Raw genomic sequence first — 19,377 nt, forward strand, 5'->3', positions numbered from 1 at the left:
TTGTTCCAGCTGCTAGAGGGCTCTGCTGTGACTCCTATCAGACCAAGAGACAATGTTCATCTAATTCATACACAGAAAGGAGCAAATATAAAAACTCTGGAGGATAAGAAAAAAAAGTGTGCCACATGAGTGCATCCCTGGATAAGACCAGTGCATTGGATTGAAGAGCAGCATAACATGTACAACTATCATTGTATTAATGTATTCCAAAACTAATCGTCAGATATTAAACATTTACACTGAACCTTTTATTATGGTGCATTTGTATTTCGCTTAACAGATTTAATTTTAAGACTTAAACAAGTGTAAGCCCTACGGTGTATTATACAGTACCACTATTGCAGAATGGTTTTAGGGAATGAATTTTGGTTTCTAAAGCTTCCATAATCCACATGTATTGATTTATAAGATTTTGAGACTATAGTTGCCAATCATTACTGTATATAATAAAACCTTACCAAAATGTAGAAAAACAATACTTTCATAATATTTCTGAAAAACAAGGTTATGTCTACACCGGTTATTTTATTTTTCACATTTTTCACAGTTGTAAAGTGTCACTTAAATCAGGGTTCCAGAATACAGCAGGTTTTCTAGGTCACTCTGAACAACGGGACTGGCAATTCCTGTTATATTGATCAAATTAGGCCAATAAAGAGTTGAAACTCTGCTGTAATAAGGTGGAATGAAAACCATCTTCCAGGACTGGAATTGTGTACCCTCTGACACAAGTCATTTGGGATGCTAATCAAGGAATTTAGGAAAAGTTACTTTTTTCTGAAGTAAAAAAAAAATGTGTCAAATAATGTAAAGTGTAAATGCTTAATAATAACAATAGTTTTTTGTGCTCTGGAATAGTTTGGACAGGACAGTAGTTTCAAATGCATACAATATTAATTAGAAAATTAAGACACCTTAGTGTACACCGATCAGCCATAACATTATGACCACTGAGAGATTAAGTGAATAACACTGATAATCTCGTTATCATGGCACCTGTCAGTGGGTGGGATATATTAGGCAGCAAGTGAACATTTTGTCCTCAAAGTTGATCTGTTAGAAGCAGGAAAAATGAGCAAGCGTAAGGATCTGAGCGACTTTGACAAGGGCCAAATTGTGATGGCTAGACGACTGGGTCAGAGCATCTCCAAAACTGCAGCTCTTGTGGGGTGTTCCCGGTCTGCAGTGGTCAGTACCTATCAAAAGTGGTCCAAGGAAGGAAAAGCAGTGAACCGGCGACAGGGTCATGGGCGGCCAAGGCTCACTGATGCACGTGGGGAGCGAAGGCTGGTCCGTGTGGTCCGATGCAACAGACGAGCTACTGTAGCTCAAATTGCTGAAAAAGTGAATGCTGGTTCTGATAGAAAGGTGTCAGAACACATAGTGCATCGCAGTTTGTTGCGTATGGGGCTGCGTAGCTGCAGACCAGTCAGGGTGCCCATGCTCACCCCTGTCCACTGCCGAAAGCACCTACAATGGGCATGTGAGCATCAGAACTGGACCATGGAGCAATGGAAGAAGGTGGCCTGGTCTGATGAATCATGAGTTCAAGGTGTTGACTTGGCCTCCAAATTCCCCAGATCTCAATCCAATCGAGCATCTGTGGGATGTGCGCGACAATCAAGTCTGATCCATGGAGGCCCCACCTCGCAACTTACAGGACTTAAAGGATCTGCTGCTAACGTCTTGGTGCCAGATACCACAGCAAACCTTCAGAGGTCTAGTGGACTCCATGCCACGACTGGTCAGGGCTGTTTTGGGACCTACACAATATTAGGCAGGTGGCCATAATGTTATGGCTGATCGGTGTATATATGAATGGGGAGAAATCAGTAAATTGTTAGTACATCAGTACACAAAAGTACACACTACTGCTTGATGAGAATATGTAATTTTAAAGTATTTCTTTAGCCCCAGCATTGGCTAACAGCGCTCTCCATATATATTAACACTGCCTATTGCAGAACTTAACACATACAGGCAACAAAATATAGACATTAAATTACTAATATGCAAATTATGCACATTTTTGCATTACAAATTATTACAAAATCAAAGGAGGCTTACCAGAATATAAACACAACATTTGCATTGAGGCCCAAAAAGTCATTTATGGAAATAAAGTGAAATTTAAATTAGGCTATGTGATTCATAGTGATGACATGGAAGTATGTCATGTTTATATCCAAAGTAAGAATTAAACTATTACTACATATAAATTATATTTATATAATAAAAAGGCACAGCAAAATAAATAAGTTGTGTTTTTAAAAGAGCATTTACTTCAGAGACTCTTATGGGGCTCAACAGTTCCTCAACAAAAAAGCACAGGCTGGGCTGTATTGTCCAGACACCAGTGGTTTGAATGTGTTCTATGGAGCAGGTGACCAGTATATATTATGGGGTAACAGGAGCCAGCTGAGCAATGTTGGGGTTACATGAGCTTGAAGTTAGGCAAAGTTTCCTGGGCTTGCCACACACCTGTGTCTCCAGAATACAATCTTATGAATTGGAACTGCATTCACCCATCCTAAATGTAAGTATTTCCATTGTTTGTGCCCAGAGACTTCAATTTGAAAAGAAGTAAAGTGCTATCAAGTGTACAATTTGGAGGACATGTGTCAGTTGCCTACATCTGTTCCATGATATTACAAGAGACAAAGCAGTGAGTTTGAAAGAACTGGGCAGTTAGCTGCTGTCTCTCTGGGTCTCTATTGAAGTTCAGATTCCAAAAGCAAACTTAAAGAAAGATGAGATCCTACTAAAATGTAAACACCCTTACACATTGCTTTAAATGGATTATAACTGCATTAATGTGGTGTTGCTTTCATCTGGCAGAACACAGCATGAAACAATGCCTTCGAATTTGTGGTTTCTGGAAAATTGTAGTGAAAATCTGCAGTGGCAATTCTGAAGTCCTGATTTAAATCCAAACAAATAACCATGAAAAGCTGCAGTATGTTCTACAGGGCTATATGAGGACAGTCCGAATCTAACTTGCAAATATCCTGATGGCATCAATGATCCAAGCATTGATGTCATTCTTTCTCACAATGTCAAGTATGAGCACTTTAGTTAATTATAAGTGTTATGGGGTGTATTACTGCTGAGAATTTACCTTAATATACTGATTTCAAAGTTGCTGAAGTGGATTTACCAGACTTAAAACAAAATCCAGTCTAATACACTGCTCAGAGATATTGTGAATTGTTATTGTGAATAGAAAATAGTTCAATTCACCTGGACAGAAGAGATTTTAACTCATTAATAAATATAATATAATGGTGCTGAGAATTTTAGTAAGGAAGATTTGTCAAATTTTATTTGATAGCTTTAACTGATGAATAAAAACAACATCTTGAATCTGAAAAGCAACAGTGATCAGAAACGATTATGGAAATCTACTGGCAGCGTAATTGTCAAGGCTGGCACAATGTTCCAAACTATTTTCGAAATCAGCAGATATGTTCTTTTGGCCTTTTGCTTTCCACTACATTAGCTACAAGCCATGCCTTGGGGCAGTCTTTAATAATTATCAGAATGATAACACTCTCAATTAGAATATTCATGAATAAATTGAAAACCCTTTTTTTCCTCCAGAATTTATTTTTCTCAGATGAGTCACTGCGGGGGTTTTATCAATTCAGCTGTTCAGTCAGTCGTGCACTCAATACAAAACGGTTTGCTTCACACTTCAGATTATCACAGTGTGACACTGTGCATGCATGGCATACTGGCCATGTGCTCTAAAAGCCCTAATCCAAGCACCTTCGGTATGTCTCATAGCACAGCATTCAGTCTTAATGTGTTGAAAATTGTAATTCAGACAATTACAGCTGAAGACGTAGTAGGCTACATAACCATTTTATAACATTTTAATGTCTATGTGACTTTATCATTGTCTTTTGACTTATTCTGACAGTCCCTTTTGAAATATTTTTTTCTTAACCCACATTAATAATGAGTCTGTGAATTTATATATTGTTAAATTGTGTCCCTTCTAACACTGTAATCACAGGCTGGACACATGTAAAACAACCCAGTTTTGTGTGTTGTATTAATAGAGGTCTTTGTGGTCTCCTGCTGTTATCACAATGAACGGGTAGATGAAACACAATGCTGTATTCATCAGGATAAAAAATAAACACAACCAGAAATAATAAATAATATACCAGATTGACAGCTCTGGGTTTTGCATTGAAATGTGGAGACATTTTGAAAGGTCTATTACCTAGGAGGAGATATGAGAATGTACAATTTACACAACGGATAAGGTTTGAAGGAGACATTTTTCCCCAGAGTACTTCTTTAGCTACTAATTTTAAAATAGAACACACACACAAATTTGACCCACCTGCTAAAAGGAAACTACAAAACTGAACTCAGTTACAGCTTCATATTTGTAAGATATTGCTTTGTTCTAATCATAAATGTAACTGTTATGATGTTTAGGTTTGTCATTTGCAATTAGCGGGTGAGTCAAAGTTTTGATGTAATCCGGCCCTTGGTCTTTTAAGCTATTTGAAGTGAAGTCATCAGTGAGTATAATCTGATCTAGCCTCTTGTGTGACAGTACTGTTCTATAATTTGCTAAAGATTACTAAACTCAGATCATACCCAGTCCTCAACGAACATGAACTTTATATCCATACTATCGTTATCTGCCCGAAAGTACTCTGTATTTCCCACGATTCTAGTATTTTATTCTACAAAGCAATTAAATGATATTTATACTTTTGCTCTAATGCAGATCTTCAAGTAAGACTATCAATTATAGATTGGAGGTTAGAGATTGAAAAGCACTGATTCAGAAATAAGATTATCTGTAAATGCTGCCTTTTAAAATAATATTAAACCAGGAAGGAATCTGAATCATGTGGTAATTAAAATTATAGATTAATACATGTTCATATGTTTAATTAGTGGGTGAATGCAGAACAGATTAATCTGTATTTGGGTGATTTTAAACATTAATGGCCACTTTGAGTGTTTAAATAGTATCAATATACAGCTCTGGAAAACCACTTAACATTGTTTTCTGAACTTGGAGTGGTCTCTTAATTGTTTCCAGAGGAAACAATTAAGAGACCACTCCAAGTTCAGAAATGAATACACTGATATATATATATACACTGATCAGCCATAACATTATGACCACTGACAGGTGAAGTGATTAACACTGATGATCCTGTTATCATTATTTTATCCTCAAAGTTGATGTGTTAGAAGCAGGAAAAATGGGCAAGCGTAAGGATCTGAGCGACTTTGACAAGGGCCAAATTGTGATGGCTAGACGACTGGGTCAGAGCATCTCCAAAACTTCAGCTCTTGTGTGGTGTTCCCGGTCTGCAGTGGTCAGTACCTATCAAAAGTGGTCCAAGGAAGGAAAAGCGGTGAACCGGCGACAGGGTCATGGGCGGCCAAGGCTCATTGATGCACGTGGGGAGCGAAGGCTGGCCCGTGTGTCCGATCCAACAGATGAGCTACTGTAGCTCAAATTGCTGAAAAAGTTCATGCTGGTTCTTATAGAAAGGTGTCAGAACACACAGTGCATCGCAGTTTGATGCGTATGTGGCTGCGTAGCCGCAGACCAGTCAGGGTGCCCATGCTGACCCCTGTCCACTGCCGAAAGCGCCTACAATGGGCACGTGAGTATCAGAACTGGACCACGGAGCAATGGAAGAAGGTGGCCTAGTCTGATGAATCATGAGTTCAAGGTGTTGACTTGGCCTCCAAATTCCCCAGATCTCAATCCAATCGAGCATCTGTGGGATGTGCTGGACAAACAAGTCCGATCCATGGAGGCCCCACTTCGCAACTTACAGGACTTAAAGGATCTGCTGCTAACGTCTTGGTGCCAGATACCACAGCACACCTTCAGAGGTCTAGTGGACTCCATGCCACGATGGGTCAGGGCTGTTTTGGGACCTACACAATATTAGGAAGGTGGTCATAATGTTATGGCTGATATATATATAAAATATATATATACAGTACTGTGCAAAAGTTTCAGGCAGGTGTGAAAAAATGCTGTAAAGTAAGAATGCTAATAATTATATTTATCAATTAACTAAATGCAAAATGAGTGAACAGAAGAAAAATCTAAATCAAATCCAGATTTGGTGTGACCACCCTTTGCCTTCAAAACAGCATCAATTCTTCTAGGTAAACTTGCACACAGTTTTTGAAGGAACTCTGCAGGTAGGTTGGCCCAAACATCTTGGAGAACTAACCACAGTTCTTCTGTGGATTTAGGCAGCCTCAGTTGCTTCTCTCTCTTCATGTAATCCCAGACAGACTCGATGATGTTGAGATCAGGGCTCTGTGGGGGTCATACCATCACTTCCTGGACTCCTTGTTCTTCTTTACGCTGAAGATAGTTCTTAATGACTGTCGCTGTATGTTTGGGGTCGTTGTCATGCTGCAGGATAAATTTGGGGCCAATCAGATGCCTCCCTGATGGTATTGCATGATGGATACGTATCTGCCTGTACTTCTCAGCATTGAGGAGACCATTCATTCTGACCAAATCCCCAACTCCATTTGCAGAAATGCAGCCCCAAACTTGCAAGGAACCTCCACCATGCTTCACTGTTGCCTGCAGACACTCATTCGTGTACCGCTCTCCAGCCCAGAACTGCGTTCTGCTACAGCCACATATTTCAAATTCAGACTCATCAGTCCAGAGCACCTGCTGCCATTTGCCTGGACCCCAGTTCCTGTGTTTTCGTGCATATTTGAGTCGCTTGGCATTGTTGCCACGTCGGAGGTATTGCTTTTTGGTCGCAAGTCTTCCATGAAGGCCACTTCTGACCAGACTTCTCCGGACAGTAGATGGGTGTACCAAGGTCCCACTGTTTTCTGCCAATTCTGAGCTGATGGCACAGCTGTTTCTGTTTCAGTTTGCACAGTATATATATATATATATATATATATATATATATATTTTAATTTTTTAAGAAATGTATTTGAAAGAAATCTACACAACTGTAATAAGGATAGTTTTGTGTAATCCAATTACTTTTTCAAATGGTTTGAATGCACGTGTAATGACAGTTCTACAAATAATGCAGAAACATGTAAAGTTTCTCTGCTGCTTAACTTTTTCTGTGTGAGCTCTCTCTCACACTGCAGGCCTGCTAGGTAGTGTGTTATGTAAAGGTCTGGATAGTCAGTTTCACTCACTGTCTCTGTGGGCACTTATTTATATAGATGCTGACAGACAGGAACAAAATGGGATGTTTAAAAGTACTCAAGAAATAGCACAAAGTACATTGCTTTGTCTTGTGATGGAATAAAATAAAGCAGTACATTAAAAAAAAAAAGTCCTGGTGACCATATCTAAAGTACTTGAAACCTCCTTCGTAGCAACAGTTCAATAGAATGTATATACACTATTCTATATATATTAACCACAATTCCTTAAAATAAATGGTAATTTGACATGATATACAAAATATTATAACAATAATAATAATACATATATTTATGAATGTTGGCATACACAGTATACTGTAACTAAGATAATTTAAAAAAAAATGAGGAAAAGAAAAGGACAGACAGACCTAAATCCTTTAAATGTGTCTGTTCTTCAGGAGTAATATGCAGAACCCACATATCCAGATGAGCGGTTATACAGACTCTTTTCGTATTTTCTCTCACCACCTTGCCCCCTTTAATGTATTCCGTGCTTTAAAGATTGTATGCAATTAGCTCTGAAAAGTGCCTGACACTAATGGCTTTGACCTATCAGCTCCATGCTAATAACCACATACCAAAATCCACAAGCTTAATTCCTCCCTCCGTTGTTAGTAGGATGTTATTGCCCTTGACGTCACGATGGATGGTCTTGTTATCATGTAAATGCTTAAGACCCTGAAGGATGAAAGAGAAGCCTGTCAAAACATTTTAGCCTTAATTGTATCCAGGTAATTTTTTAAATCAGTAGGTGATTGATGTTGATACCACAAATATCCTAAATACAAATCAATTCAGATATTCAGATATGGTATCATCTATAATGTCTTATTATGTGAGTCAGGCCAGGGTGAAACTCTATCAACATCCTATGGTGTATTTCTGATGAGCAGCACAGGTGAAAATTGAACCTAAAAATGCTTTCTGTTGCCATGGTATTCAGGATGGGTTTATTGTTCAACCTCATCTCCATTAAAGTCATCTTCCAGTTAAACAGAATTTAGGCAAAAGGTATCAAATTGACTTTTAAATGTTAGTCAATTGTCTCGTAGGCGACAGGTTATAATTAGAAGCGTAAATGAGTGTGGAGGCTCTATGTAAGCAAACAAGCACCCTACTTACAAATAACTCACAGAGCATGTGCAAAATTTTAGTATAAAAAATGTATTGTGTGTATATGAACTATGGCTCTGAACTGCAGGTTTACCATCTGTATGCAGAGGTTATTATTTTATTACTGTTATTATTTATTTATTGGCAATTTATTGACACCCTCATCCAGGTCAACTTAGCATTAAAAAAGTACAAAAATATAAATCAATACAAAATTCAATGCTAGCATTATAAAAGTGCAGAAGTACAATTAATACAAAATGCATAGCATTCATATTAGTTCAAGGTAACAAGTGCAAACATGATGCAGTGAGGTCCTAGGTATGGGTTCTGGGTAAGGGGTTAATTAGGATAATTTTGCAGGGATCAACAGAAAATTGCCCACAGGTCCTGAATAGGTTCCAGAGATTAATTACTCTGACTCTCTTTCCATGTCTGCATGGCACCACTGGTATAAACTGGGATATCAATCCTCCATTTAAATACTGCCCTCTTTGAACAAATATACCCTGAGTGAATACATGCAGCCTCTCCTGTAAAATCTTGATGGATCAGGCCAATGTACATGTGCAAACCACCAGCTTAGACAATCTAGTTTACTAGTTTTAAATTTGAATCCACTGTGACCCTTGGCAAGTGCAATATTCATAACCACAATGTTTTACAAAGAGCTCCAACAACAGGCATTTAGTTTGAATTCCTGATTTATAATACTGATTTATTACTGTTTGCAAAAGCAACATAGAGAAAGTCACAATAAAGGACATAAGGGAGAGAGGCTGTGAATGTAAAACAAGAAGTCAGACTGTGTTCGAGGGTTCTGAAAATGTCCAGTTTAAAAAAAAAAAAAAATGAAATGGATATCAGTTGGGTGCTTGTGACTCCATTAAGGAAACAATCAGAATCACACCACAAACACCGGTTCTGTTTCTTACCATAAGGGCTTCATGTAAGATGTAGGCAATTATCGGTTCGTCCATTCTGTCTCCTCGCTTCAGCAAACCTTTTGCAAGATCTGTAACAGATCCACCATTGCAAAGCTAAAAGACAAAAAAGAAATAGAAACGTAAGTGGTGGGTAACTTTCATGACAGTTACCAGTGAATGACTCTGCACATCCTGTCCATAAACAGAAGAGTATAATTCTAACGTATAATATATTCAAACCTCGGAACCTTGTGATGATGTCAGAGCACATCTTGCTACAAAGATGTATTGCTGTGCTCCTCTGTTGTTATGAAAACAGATACTGGATTATATTCTTCAGCATTTTAAACCTTATCTTTCAGAAACAGTCAGGATAAGGCACGAAACGTGTCTTTGTAAAAATGCAGATTTCTTTAAGAAGGATTTATTGAGCTTTCTGATGACTAAACACCTCAGTTATTAAAGACATCGGGTCAAGGTCTTAAATTTAAGCATGTCTTCTAATCTGACAAGATTATATTTAGTTCTAGTTAGTAAAAAAATGTAACCAGATTTACTGTGTTCAAATGCTTAGACTTCATGGTATTTCTGAAAAAACATTTGAATAATATCAGCTATGGCTTATATCTGATGACCAAATTTGTAACACCAAATGGTAAGTAGAAAGTTATAAATGTAAAACTCAAAATAAAATAACTCCTCAATTTGACAGTGTATTCAGCTGGGACCTGACTGTAAAGATACATTCATAAATATCAGCCCACTTGATACATAATGTTAATAGTTTCTATAAGAATGGGAGGTAAGAGTATTGTACCAGTGACATTATGTTGTTGTGGTAGCTAAATACAGAAATTTTAAATCATGTTAATGCATAAAGTTCCACAGATTCAGATATGAAAAAGTTCCCAGCTCCTCACAGATGGTGAGTGCTGTTAATAGGTAAAAACTGACTTACTTATAGAATGCAAATAAAAAACTATGAAATCTCAATATTCAAACTTAATAACAAAAGTTTCCTAAATGAAAAATCTTACAGCACAAACACTTCATTATTATTTATTTATTTATTTATTTATTAGCAGATGTCCTTATCCAGGGTGACTTACAAAGTGCAAAAATACAGTGCAGTTCAAGGCATAAAACATTACAAATTCCAGTTTACAAATTACAGTGCAATTCAAACCATAATACATTTTACAAATTTCAATTTACACAAGTGTATACAGTATATGAGGTCTTACATCCTGGATTGTAAATGCCGAATGCAGACAAGATGTTAGGTCACAGTCAAAGGCCAAGGGAAAGGGAGCATAGGGGAAATCAAAATTACAATACAAGTACTAGTAACGCAAGGCAAGTAGTATGATAAAACGTTGTATAAGTGCAATCTTACAGGAGAATGAATGAATAAATTACAAGTAGAGTCTGAAAAGATGCGTCTTGCAATCACCGGAGGGAGGTCAGGGACTCTGCTGTTTTGACTTCAGTGGGAAGGTCGTTCCACCACTTAGTGGCCAGGGATGAGAAGGAGCGGCTCTGGAGGATGGGGAGTGGAGAGGAGGTAGTCTTCTGGCACAGGAGGACCACAGCGGTCTGGAGGGGATGTATGGAGAGATGAGTGTCTGCAGGTAACTTGGTGCAGTGTGGTCGAGACAGCGGTAGGTGAGGGTCAATGTCTTGAACTGAATGCGTGCCGGTATCGGGAGCCAGTGGACAGAGCGGAGCAGTGGAGCAGCGTGTGCGAATCGGGGCAGAGAGAATACCAGACAAGCCGCAGAGTTCTGGATGAGCTGGAGCAGCGGGTAGTAGCTGCAGGCAGGCCGGCCAAGAGGGAGTTGCAGTAGTCCAGGCGGGAGAGGACCAGTGACTGCACGAGCAGCTAAGTCGAGTAATTGGTGAGGAAGGGTCGGATTCTGTGTATGTTGCTCAGGAATAATCTACAGGTGCGTGTCAGCGTGGTGATGTGCTGGGTGTATGAGAGTGCAGGATCGAGGGTGACTCGAGCGGAAGAAGAAGGAGAGAGTGTGACGGATTCCAAGGGGATTGAGATGGAGAGATCCGCAGAAGGTGCGGAAGAGTGGGGAAAAAAGAGGAGATCCAATTTGGAGAGGCTGAGCTTGAGGTGGTGCGAGTGCATCCAGGCGGAGATAGCAGACAAGCAGGAAGAGATGCGAGAGGGGACGAGAGGGTCAGAAGATGGAAAAGACAGGAAGATTTGGGGATGCGATGAGGGGGCCCAGGGATTGAGTGTAGAGAGAGAACAGTTGGGGCCCCAGGATGGAGCCTTGGGGTACGCCTGTGAGGAGAGGTTGGGGGGTGGATGAGGAACCTCGCCATGTCACTTGGTAGGTCCGGTCGCTGAGGTAGGAGGAGAACCAGGTTAGAGCAGTCCCAGAGATTCCAAAGTCAGCGAGGCAGGAGAGGAGGATGGAGTGATCGACGGTGTCAAATGCTGCAGAGAGATCGAAGAGGATAAGGACTGAGGAGAGGGAGGCCGTGCGAGCACAGCTGAGGGAGTCAGTGACTGCCAGGAGAGCCGTCTCAGTGGAGTGAGCTGTGCGGAAGCCGGATTGCAGAAGATCCAGGAGTGAGTGATGGGAAAGAAATGCAGAGAGCTGACGGTGGACAGCACGCTCGAGGGTCTTTGAGAGGAAGGGGAGTAGGGAGACAGGGCGGTAGTTCTGAGGACAGGTGCGGTCAAGGGTAGGTTTCTTGAGGAGTGGGATGACAGCAGTTTGTTTAAATGCAGAGGGGAAACTGCCAGAGAGGAGTGAGGAGTTGAGTAGGGAGGAGATTATATTCTTTGCATATTATGACAGTGAAGTGAACAATTCTTGGCTCTAAAACATTAACGTTGATCAACTGTGCAAATGTACATTTAGGTACATGCATTTTAATGACCCAGAATTGTTTCCTTCTGTATGAATCATTCGTACAATCATTCTGGTCACTTTGCTGATGGCCAAAATGTGCAGTACAAAGTAATATTTCTCTGTGCTACATTAAGTTGTCACGTTACAGTATTACTACACACTTTATAATTAGCCTGCAATCAGGATAGGAGGAGGCTAAACATCTGGTATTATAAATCAAACCAGTAGGTAATCACCATCAAGACTGCTTAAATATGTACACTCTTAATACAAGAGATTGTCTAAGCCTGTCATCAAGCACACAGAATTGCTAAGGCTTTCCTGGGATGGAGTCATGTTTTTGGGGCTAATTATAAAGAACTGGAAATGCAGTATTGTAAAACAGTATCAATCAAAAATATGTTTCTTCCAAATGCACTCCATCCCATTTTCAATCTTCTTTTGATTTCCTGAACAAGACCTTTTGCACTGATTTGTTGTCCAAGGTAAACATAACTGTCGACTTCTTCAAACATCTATCTTCAAATAATCTTCAATAATTTTGGTTTTCACAAATCTATTAACACTACTTAGGTGAAGTTTTACTCAAGTTAATTTTGAGTCTATTATCCTTACTTGCAAGAATATGTGAATTTGAATCAGGTTTTCAGATGTTTTTTCAAAGATGAGGATGTCATCAGCAAATCATAAATTGCTCTTCCCAGTCTCGAACACTTCTTTAAGTGTTGCCGTGGAAGGTTTTGGAAAGATTGGGTCTTCTTGATATACACCTTGATCTTGATCTTGTCAGTGTATGGTTGGAGTCTAATTGTTGATATGGCATTGTTGTAGACATTAATAAGACCCTCAATGCGTATGTATGTATATGTTATCTGTATATTTTGCTTATAGCATATCAACAAATTACAATATTAGTTCTGTTACAACGCTCATGTTATTTGGAGGAGCACGTCAACTCGCCCCTGTGACAACTGAATACGTAACATCAGAACATAGAGAATAGCTTCAGAATCAAAATATTACTTGACATGATTACTGACATTTTTTCATTATCTGCAAAAAGTGCTTTAGCTAGCATGGTTAGCATTGAAACAGTGTTTCTCACACATTTAGTGTAGTAGTAATAAAGAAAAAACTCCTATCAGAAAATCACAGACCAATGCTGTGGTCAACAGATCCACAACAGTCTAGAACAGAATTAATGTCAAAGCTAAGGCTAAATTATGTTATTTAAAAAACTCAAAACTGTCTCAGTGTTGTCAAGGCAACAATAATAACCCCTTATTCTGTTGTCTCAATCTGCCTTGAAATAACAGGTACGCGCCCTTGACTGAGAGCAACTGTGACAGAAGACAAACCCAAACACACACATTTCTACAAAAGATAAAGGCTTAAGAACAGCACAACTTTGAGGTCAGAGTCTCTTTGATCATTCAGCTATCTTTCATTTATTCTAACATTTATCATAGTTTTATTTTCACTGTCAATGTACAATATTTACATTAAATGATAAAGGATCAGTGTATTATTAACATGTGGAAAAGTTGGCTACCTAAAGAGAGAGCTACACAACAGTGTGGTCTTAAGTGAAATTCAAACTGACATTGACCTAGTGCTCTTGTATTTCAAATCTAGACATCTAGAGTATGAAGAAAGAGGTTTGTAGGGTGTGGTTGTAAAGCATCTTTCTGGGAAAATCCATGAATAACACAATGACTTTGCACAGAACTGTCAGCTTATTTAAATAACTATGCTTTGAAAACACCAAGCAAGCAGAAGGGTCAATGCAGCTTGAATGAATAATAAATGTCCAAGCAAACCCCAGTTTTCAGTGGTAGACACTAGGAACTGAGTCTTCAGGTCTTGTCCAGCAGGACTGCACTATCCTGATTTTACACTAACTATCAAGTTTACCACTTCTTCCAGCATAATTAGAGCTAGGATATTCACCTGAGGAATACTTTTTTAGCCATTACTAAGACTTAATGAGGTTAATATTCTATAATCCTCTCTATAAAGCTACAGCTTGTTCTGACTTAAAAATACTCAATACACCACTGCATCTGCCAAATCAACTTCCAGTTACTTCTTTCCAATGTGATAAAAGACAGCTCATATTCTCTACCAGAGGAATGAATAGTGTCAGATAATTCATAGCTTCTCTTCTACTGCAAAATCTACTATGCTTGATAACCAGCTGCCCTTCTGCGAGAAATACATTTAAAAAACAAGCAAAACAAAACACTCAGAAAAATAATCATGTTTTCCTCTGTAAAAAAGCAAAGGTCAGAGTACACTGCAATACTGCAAAAGTGTATTTGTGGTTTTGATTAAAAATAACAAACAACAACAAGAAAAACAAAAAAACAAAACATTAGTCACTTCATTGCAAGGCTGCCTACAGAGCTGCCTACCTTTGCCCGAACGGTTATTACCTTTATAATGTTGTCCGCTGCCATTTACTTGAGTTAATGAAGTACAGTGCATGGAGCCATGAATAGCATCAGCCACTTACATGCTTTGAGAAACCTTAAGTTCATCAAAAATAGAAAATAAATAATATAGAGCCTTTGATCTGAAGAGTCATCAGAGTCATTAAGGGTATCTTTTAGCTGAAATTGCAATGTATATCCAATTGAGCTACTATACTTATTGTTGTTGTTATTATTATTATTATTATTATTATTATTATTATTATTATTATTATTATTATTATTATTATTAATAGTAGTAGTAGTAGTAGTAGTAGTAGTAGTAGTAGTAGTAGTAGTAGTATTTTAGTAGTATTTTACTATTCTTTATTACAATTCATCTTATTTTTTAAGATATGTTTTAATATGGATATAGTTAATCTATCCACAGTGAAATATTGTTTAAAAAACATTTAAAGAACCATATACATTTAACCATTATTATCCTTGTCAAGTGTCTTGTTCTAAATTTGGTCCAGTATGAACTTTTCAAAATGTGCTCCAATTTTATACAATTACATTTAAGTGAAAACGAAATATGTATCTTTTACTGCTCCTTTCCTTAGCCATGTACTTCCTCCTTTTATTTGATATTTTAGAAATTTAGAATGGTTCACAAAATGGGGGTGGGAAATGGGAGTGTCAGTTTGTGCTCTTCACGGGTCTTATGGATAACAAGCTATAACATTTTTCACAATAACGATAGTTTAGAAAATTGAATATAATTGTATATACAGCACCATACCATTCAATAATAATAATAATAATATTTAGAGCATCTAATGTTTTAACATTTAATAGTATGCATCAAATCCATAACGATCAATTTGCTGTCTGCCTCCAGTCAAGGCATGTACAGAATCTGAATGCTAAGCAGTCAAGGAGCTGCTGTAAGCTAGATCTGGTTGACGTCAATGCTGACATCACTGCTAATATCACTTGTCATCATTAAATTACACGGAAGAGAATAGATGCTTTTTATTGTGAAAGCCAAGCAGTCCTGCCATACTGCAATAAATAAAGGGTCTTACACTGTTATGACCAACTGGGATCTTTAACTTGTGAAGCACAGATTTCAAGTATTTTTTTCTTTTCTTTCTGAGACTGAGACTGAAAAAGGCCTGGAGTGAGTTTTATAAAGATTTGTGAAACCAGCTACATTTGCTATTCAAGTATCCTTATAGTAAATGTCAGAAAATCTAGAAGTGCCTTAAAAATCACATTTAGAAACAAAAAATACAATGTGAAATAGTCGCAACATTTTACATTTTTATTTATATTTTTCAGAGCTTAATTTCCTTTCCTTTGTTCTCAACTAAACAGTATAAAAGTTCACATTTGCATTTTAAAATAGCTTTAGATTGCACTAGTAATAGTTTTATGACCTTAATTTGCAAAAGTAACAATAACCCAATCATATTCCATTCTGAAATGAAGTCCATTGTCTTTGACTCACCTTAACCTTCACCTTGTATCATGAAATGACAGGAGTTTGCTGAACGGTGCAACAAGACTCACGCTGCTTTGTCAGAGAGACGGTCTATTGTGTGCTGCGTTATCATTTACACACCAGTAATGAGATAGTGTCCAGTTTCTGCAGACATTTCATGAAAGGCACATACAAACAATGGGTCTTTAAACCCTATTGTCCATTAATGATGCCAAAGCTTGGAGCCTGTGAGAAAGGGTTTCATTCCAAAGAACACGAAAATCAATAAAGTAATCAGAGCTGAAAGGCCGGGAGAGGTTCTGATTATTTGAAAGAATTAAACAATCCACAAAAATCTGGACATAACTGGACCAACCTTATGGATGGAGTTTGAAGCAGACAATGGAAATCAGAAACATTGTATTTAAAAAGGTCTCCCTAACACTGTGAGGATGTTATTGAAACCTGGTGGATATTCATAGTCAGGACTCTTCGGGAAGGTTAAACAAGAGGAAAGTGTATTCCCTAATTCATTTAACACATACACATGGGCTAGACCAAAATTAATATATAATATCTTCCAAAATATAAATTTTGGCTGTAGCGATGCTCTACCTATCTGTTAGCTCAGATGCTGATGCTGCTTCTATCACCTGCTGTCTTCGTAGGTCCTAATTTCTTTCATTCAGAGCAAATTGACTGGCCTCAACAACAACAACTACACATGAATCAGCTCTGGAAGCTTCTATTATCGAAAATAATAAGACACCCATAGAAAAAAAGGACCAAGGATGAGTCCAGAATATTGTATTACCACAAAACAATGCTATTCATGAAAATACAAATTCCAAGAGCTGATCGAAAACTAAAAAAATACACATATACCCCACAATACGCAGTGCAGGTTATATACAGGGTAAGTCTAGTTCAGGAAAAGAAATAACTGTTTTCACCAGGTTGATGAGAACTAAACCATACTTTTACCATTATACCATATAGGACTAATTTGCCATTGCCACTTTGAATATACTGATGTTCACAGACAGATATATGGCATCTGTTTCTTACAGTGACATTCTGTCAAGGTTTTGAAAAAGTACCGTGCTTCAAGCAAAGTAAATAAGCCACAGGGTGCATAAAAGGAAAGCTAGCCTAACTCCCATGACTGCATCACTCTATTTATCTTTCAGATAGGGTGCAAGGCAATTACTGAAGGTTATCATCATGAACCACTTCATAGTGATTATGTACGCTTATCTTTTTTTTTAACAAATGTGTTTGTGATGGAACCCCCTTTGTCAGTTAATCTAAATTAAAGGTGTTATTATTAAAATGGCATTTTACCCCTCAGATATAATCAGATATTTGCTCTTGTAAATCCATATCACGAGGATACTTTCAAATTTTTAAACCCCATACTCTCTACAATGGTTGCATTACATGTGTGTTAAAACCCTAATGGGCAATAGGAATTTCCAATTACACTGACCCTGAAGGTCTGCTACCAGTGGGTGAAATAAAATCAGGGCTTTAGATAAAAAGACAGAACTTAAGATGGTCTGGCAGGTTATGTTTGTCTCTTAATTAATATTATGCTCTCAGGTGGGGATATGTAAAAGGATTTTTGTACTTATGCACATAATTAGCATTCTAAAAGTTGTGTTTTGCCAGGCATGAAACTAAAAAAAATCTCAGATCTACAGCTCAAGTAGGGAAAATGGTGGAAGGCAGTGTTTGTCTGTACAATCAAGGGGAGAAATTGTGCTTCTCTTTGAAAACCTAGAAAACATTTCTACCGAGTACACAGCAGTTTCCGTTACGGACAATCTGCAATGTCACCAAATTTCGAAAAGAATACGCACTGGGAAAAAGGCATCTATTTCAATATCATCCAATTCATTGTACCCTCAGCCTTTTATTTTTTAATGTAGTTTTGTCAAAACACAAAATATATATAAATAATGTATAAGCGCATGCCTGGCAGTATATAATAGTTCACAGTGTTATCATAAATTCCATGATGGGCTGTGAAATCTCATAATAACAATTCCTTCCTTCACATCCCATCTAAGACAGCAGCTCTAAGCTCTTTCAGCAGTGGGGTAGCTTTTAACAGCTTCTGACAGGGGCTCTCGCACATGTTAGCCTTCAATGTCAATATCAGCGGCTCTAATGAAAATGATTGCACTATAATCATTATTCTCTAGAAGTGGTCCTCCAAAGCTTGCTGTGCTTCTCCCCCTCCTCCAAAAAATAATACATTTCTTGGGCAGAATTGTACATAATAATAATAATATTTCACAAAGGTACAATCGAGACATGTAATTGATCATAACCTGGATTTTCAGTGGGTGATACATTCGTATTAGCGTACAAGTTACTGAACACATGTAAAGGATGGGCTTTTAGTAGGGGACAGGGAATGGGTGCTCAGGCTTTCTTGACTGATAATCTGAGTGTTTTGAAGAGAAAAACCACAGACCTATCAAAGAGTTTCAAAGAATAAAATAATTTCAGATTTAACGCACATTTCACATTTCGGTATACACTAGGGTACTTCAGCAAATGACAGTGATTACTTGTTTTTTCCATTTGTTAATTCGTGTTAGAGACACATTGTGACGATACACTGCTTTGACTGAGTGAATGCATTAAAGAGGCTACTTAATGTGTTGTGGTTAGATAGAAATAGAAAACATCAGTAAGTAGATGTGAAATGTGATTTTAGCTTCTTAATAGAAATATTGGAATGTCAAAGCCATTAGTCCTTGTTGTAAATATATAAAGCAAAAGCAACTCAAAGAGGAAAGTAAGATATGTTAAGGGAAAATAATCTTCTTTCAAGAGAAAAACTCAAATAAGTTTAAAGTACATGGTTGATTAAATATAGATTGTGTATATCAACATTACTCAACAGAAAATTAGAATGCACTCAGCATTACATAGAGCAGTGACCATCGTGTATCAGAACTGATGAGAGAAAATAACTATAGACTCATAAGCTATAGCATATAATTCAGAAATACACAACCTCAGATTTTAGTTCACAATACAAAAATATATCATATTCTATTTTATATCTATGTGTGTGTGTCTGTGAATGTTTTATCAAAATTTCAAAACTTTAATCAACAGAGGCCTAAACAAATCAAAATTTCAACCAAACCAAATTACAAATTACAAACTTGTACACGTTGTGTTTGTATTTAGAGGGAGTGCATAGTGACTTTTGACAATACATTAACCTGCAAATGGGTTTGTAATTTGTGATTCATGAATTTGGTCTAGTCCCCAGAACCAAAGTTCAGATATTCAAAGAGATATTAGATCGATTCAGTTCACTGCTGTCATGGTATGTTAAAACC

General features: G+C 37.7%; 1 protein-coding gene across 1 annotated transcript in view; it reads right to left on the reverse strand.

Moving 5' to 3' along the window:
* The window catches only part of myo3a (myosin IIIA), a 76,095-nt gene that overhangs the window by 44,853 nt on the left and 11,865 nt on the right, over positions 1-19,377 (reverse strand). The window contains exons 4-5 of the mRNA XM_066718108.1: positions 9,246-9,350; positions 7,776-7,875 (exon numbers count right to left, since the gene is read on the reverse strand). Coding sequence (XP_066574205.1) covers positions 7,776-7,875; positions 9,246-9,350 — 205 coding nt within the window. The remainder of the gene's footprint in view (positions 1-7,775; positions 7,876-9,245; positions 9,351-19,377) is intronic.

Source organism: Amia ocellicauda, chromosome 2, assembly GCF_036373705.1.
Source record: "Amia ocellicauda isolate fAmiCal2 chromosome 2, fAmiCal2.hap1, whole genome shotgun sequence".
In the NCBI taxonomy this organism is placed as follows: domain Eukaryota; kingdom Metazoa; phylum Chordata; class Actinopteri; order Amiiformes; family Amiidae; genus Amia; species Amia ocellicauda.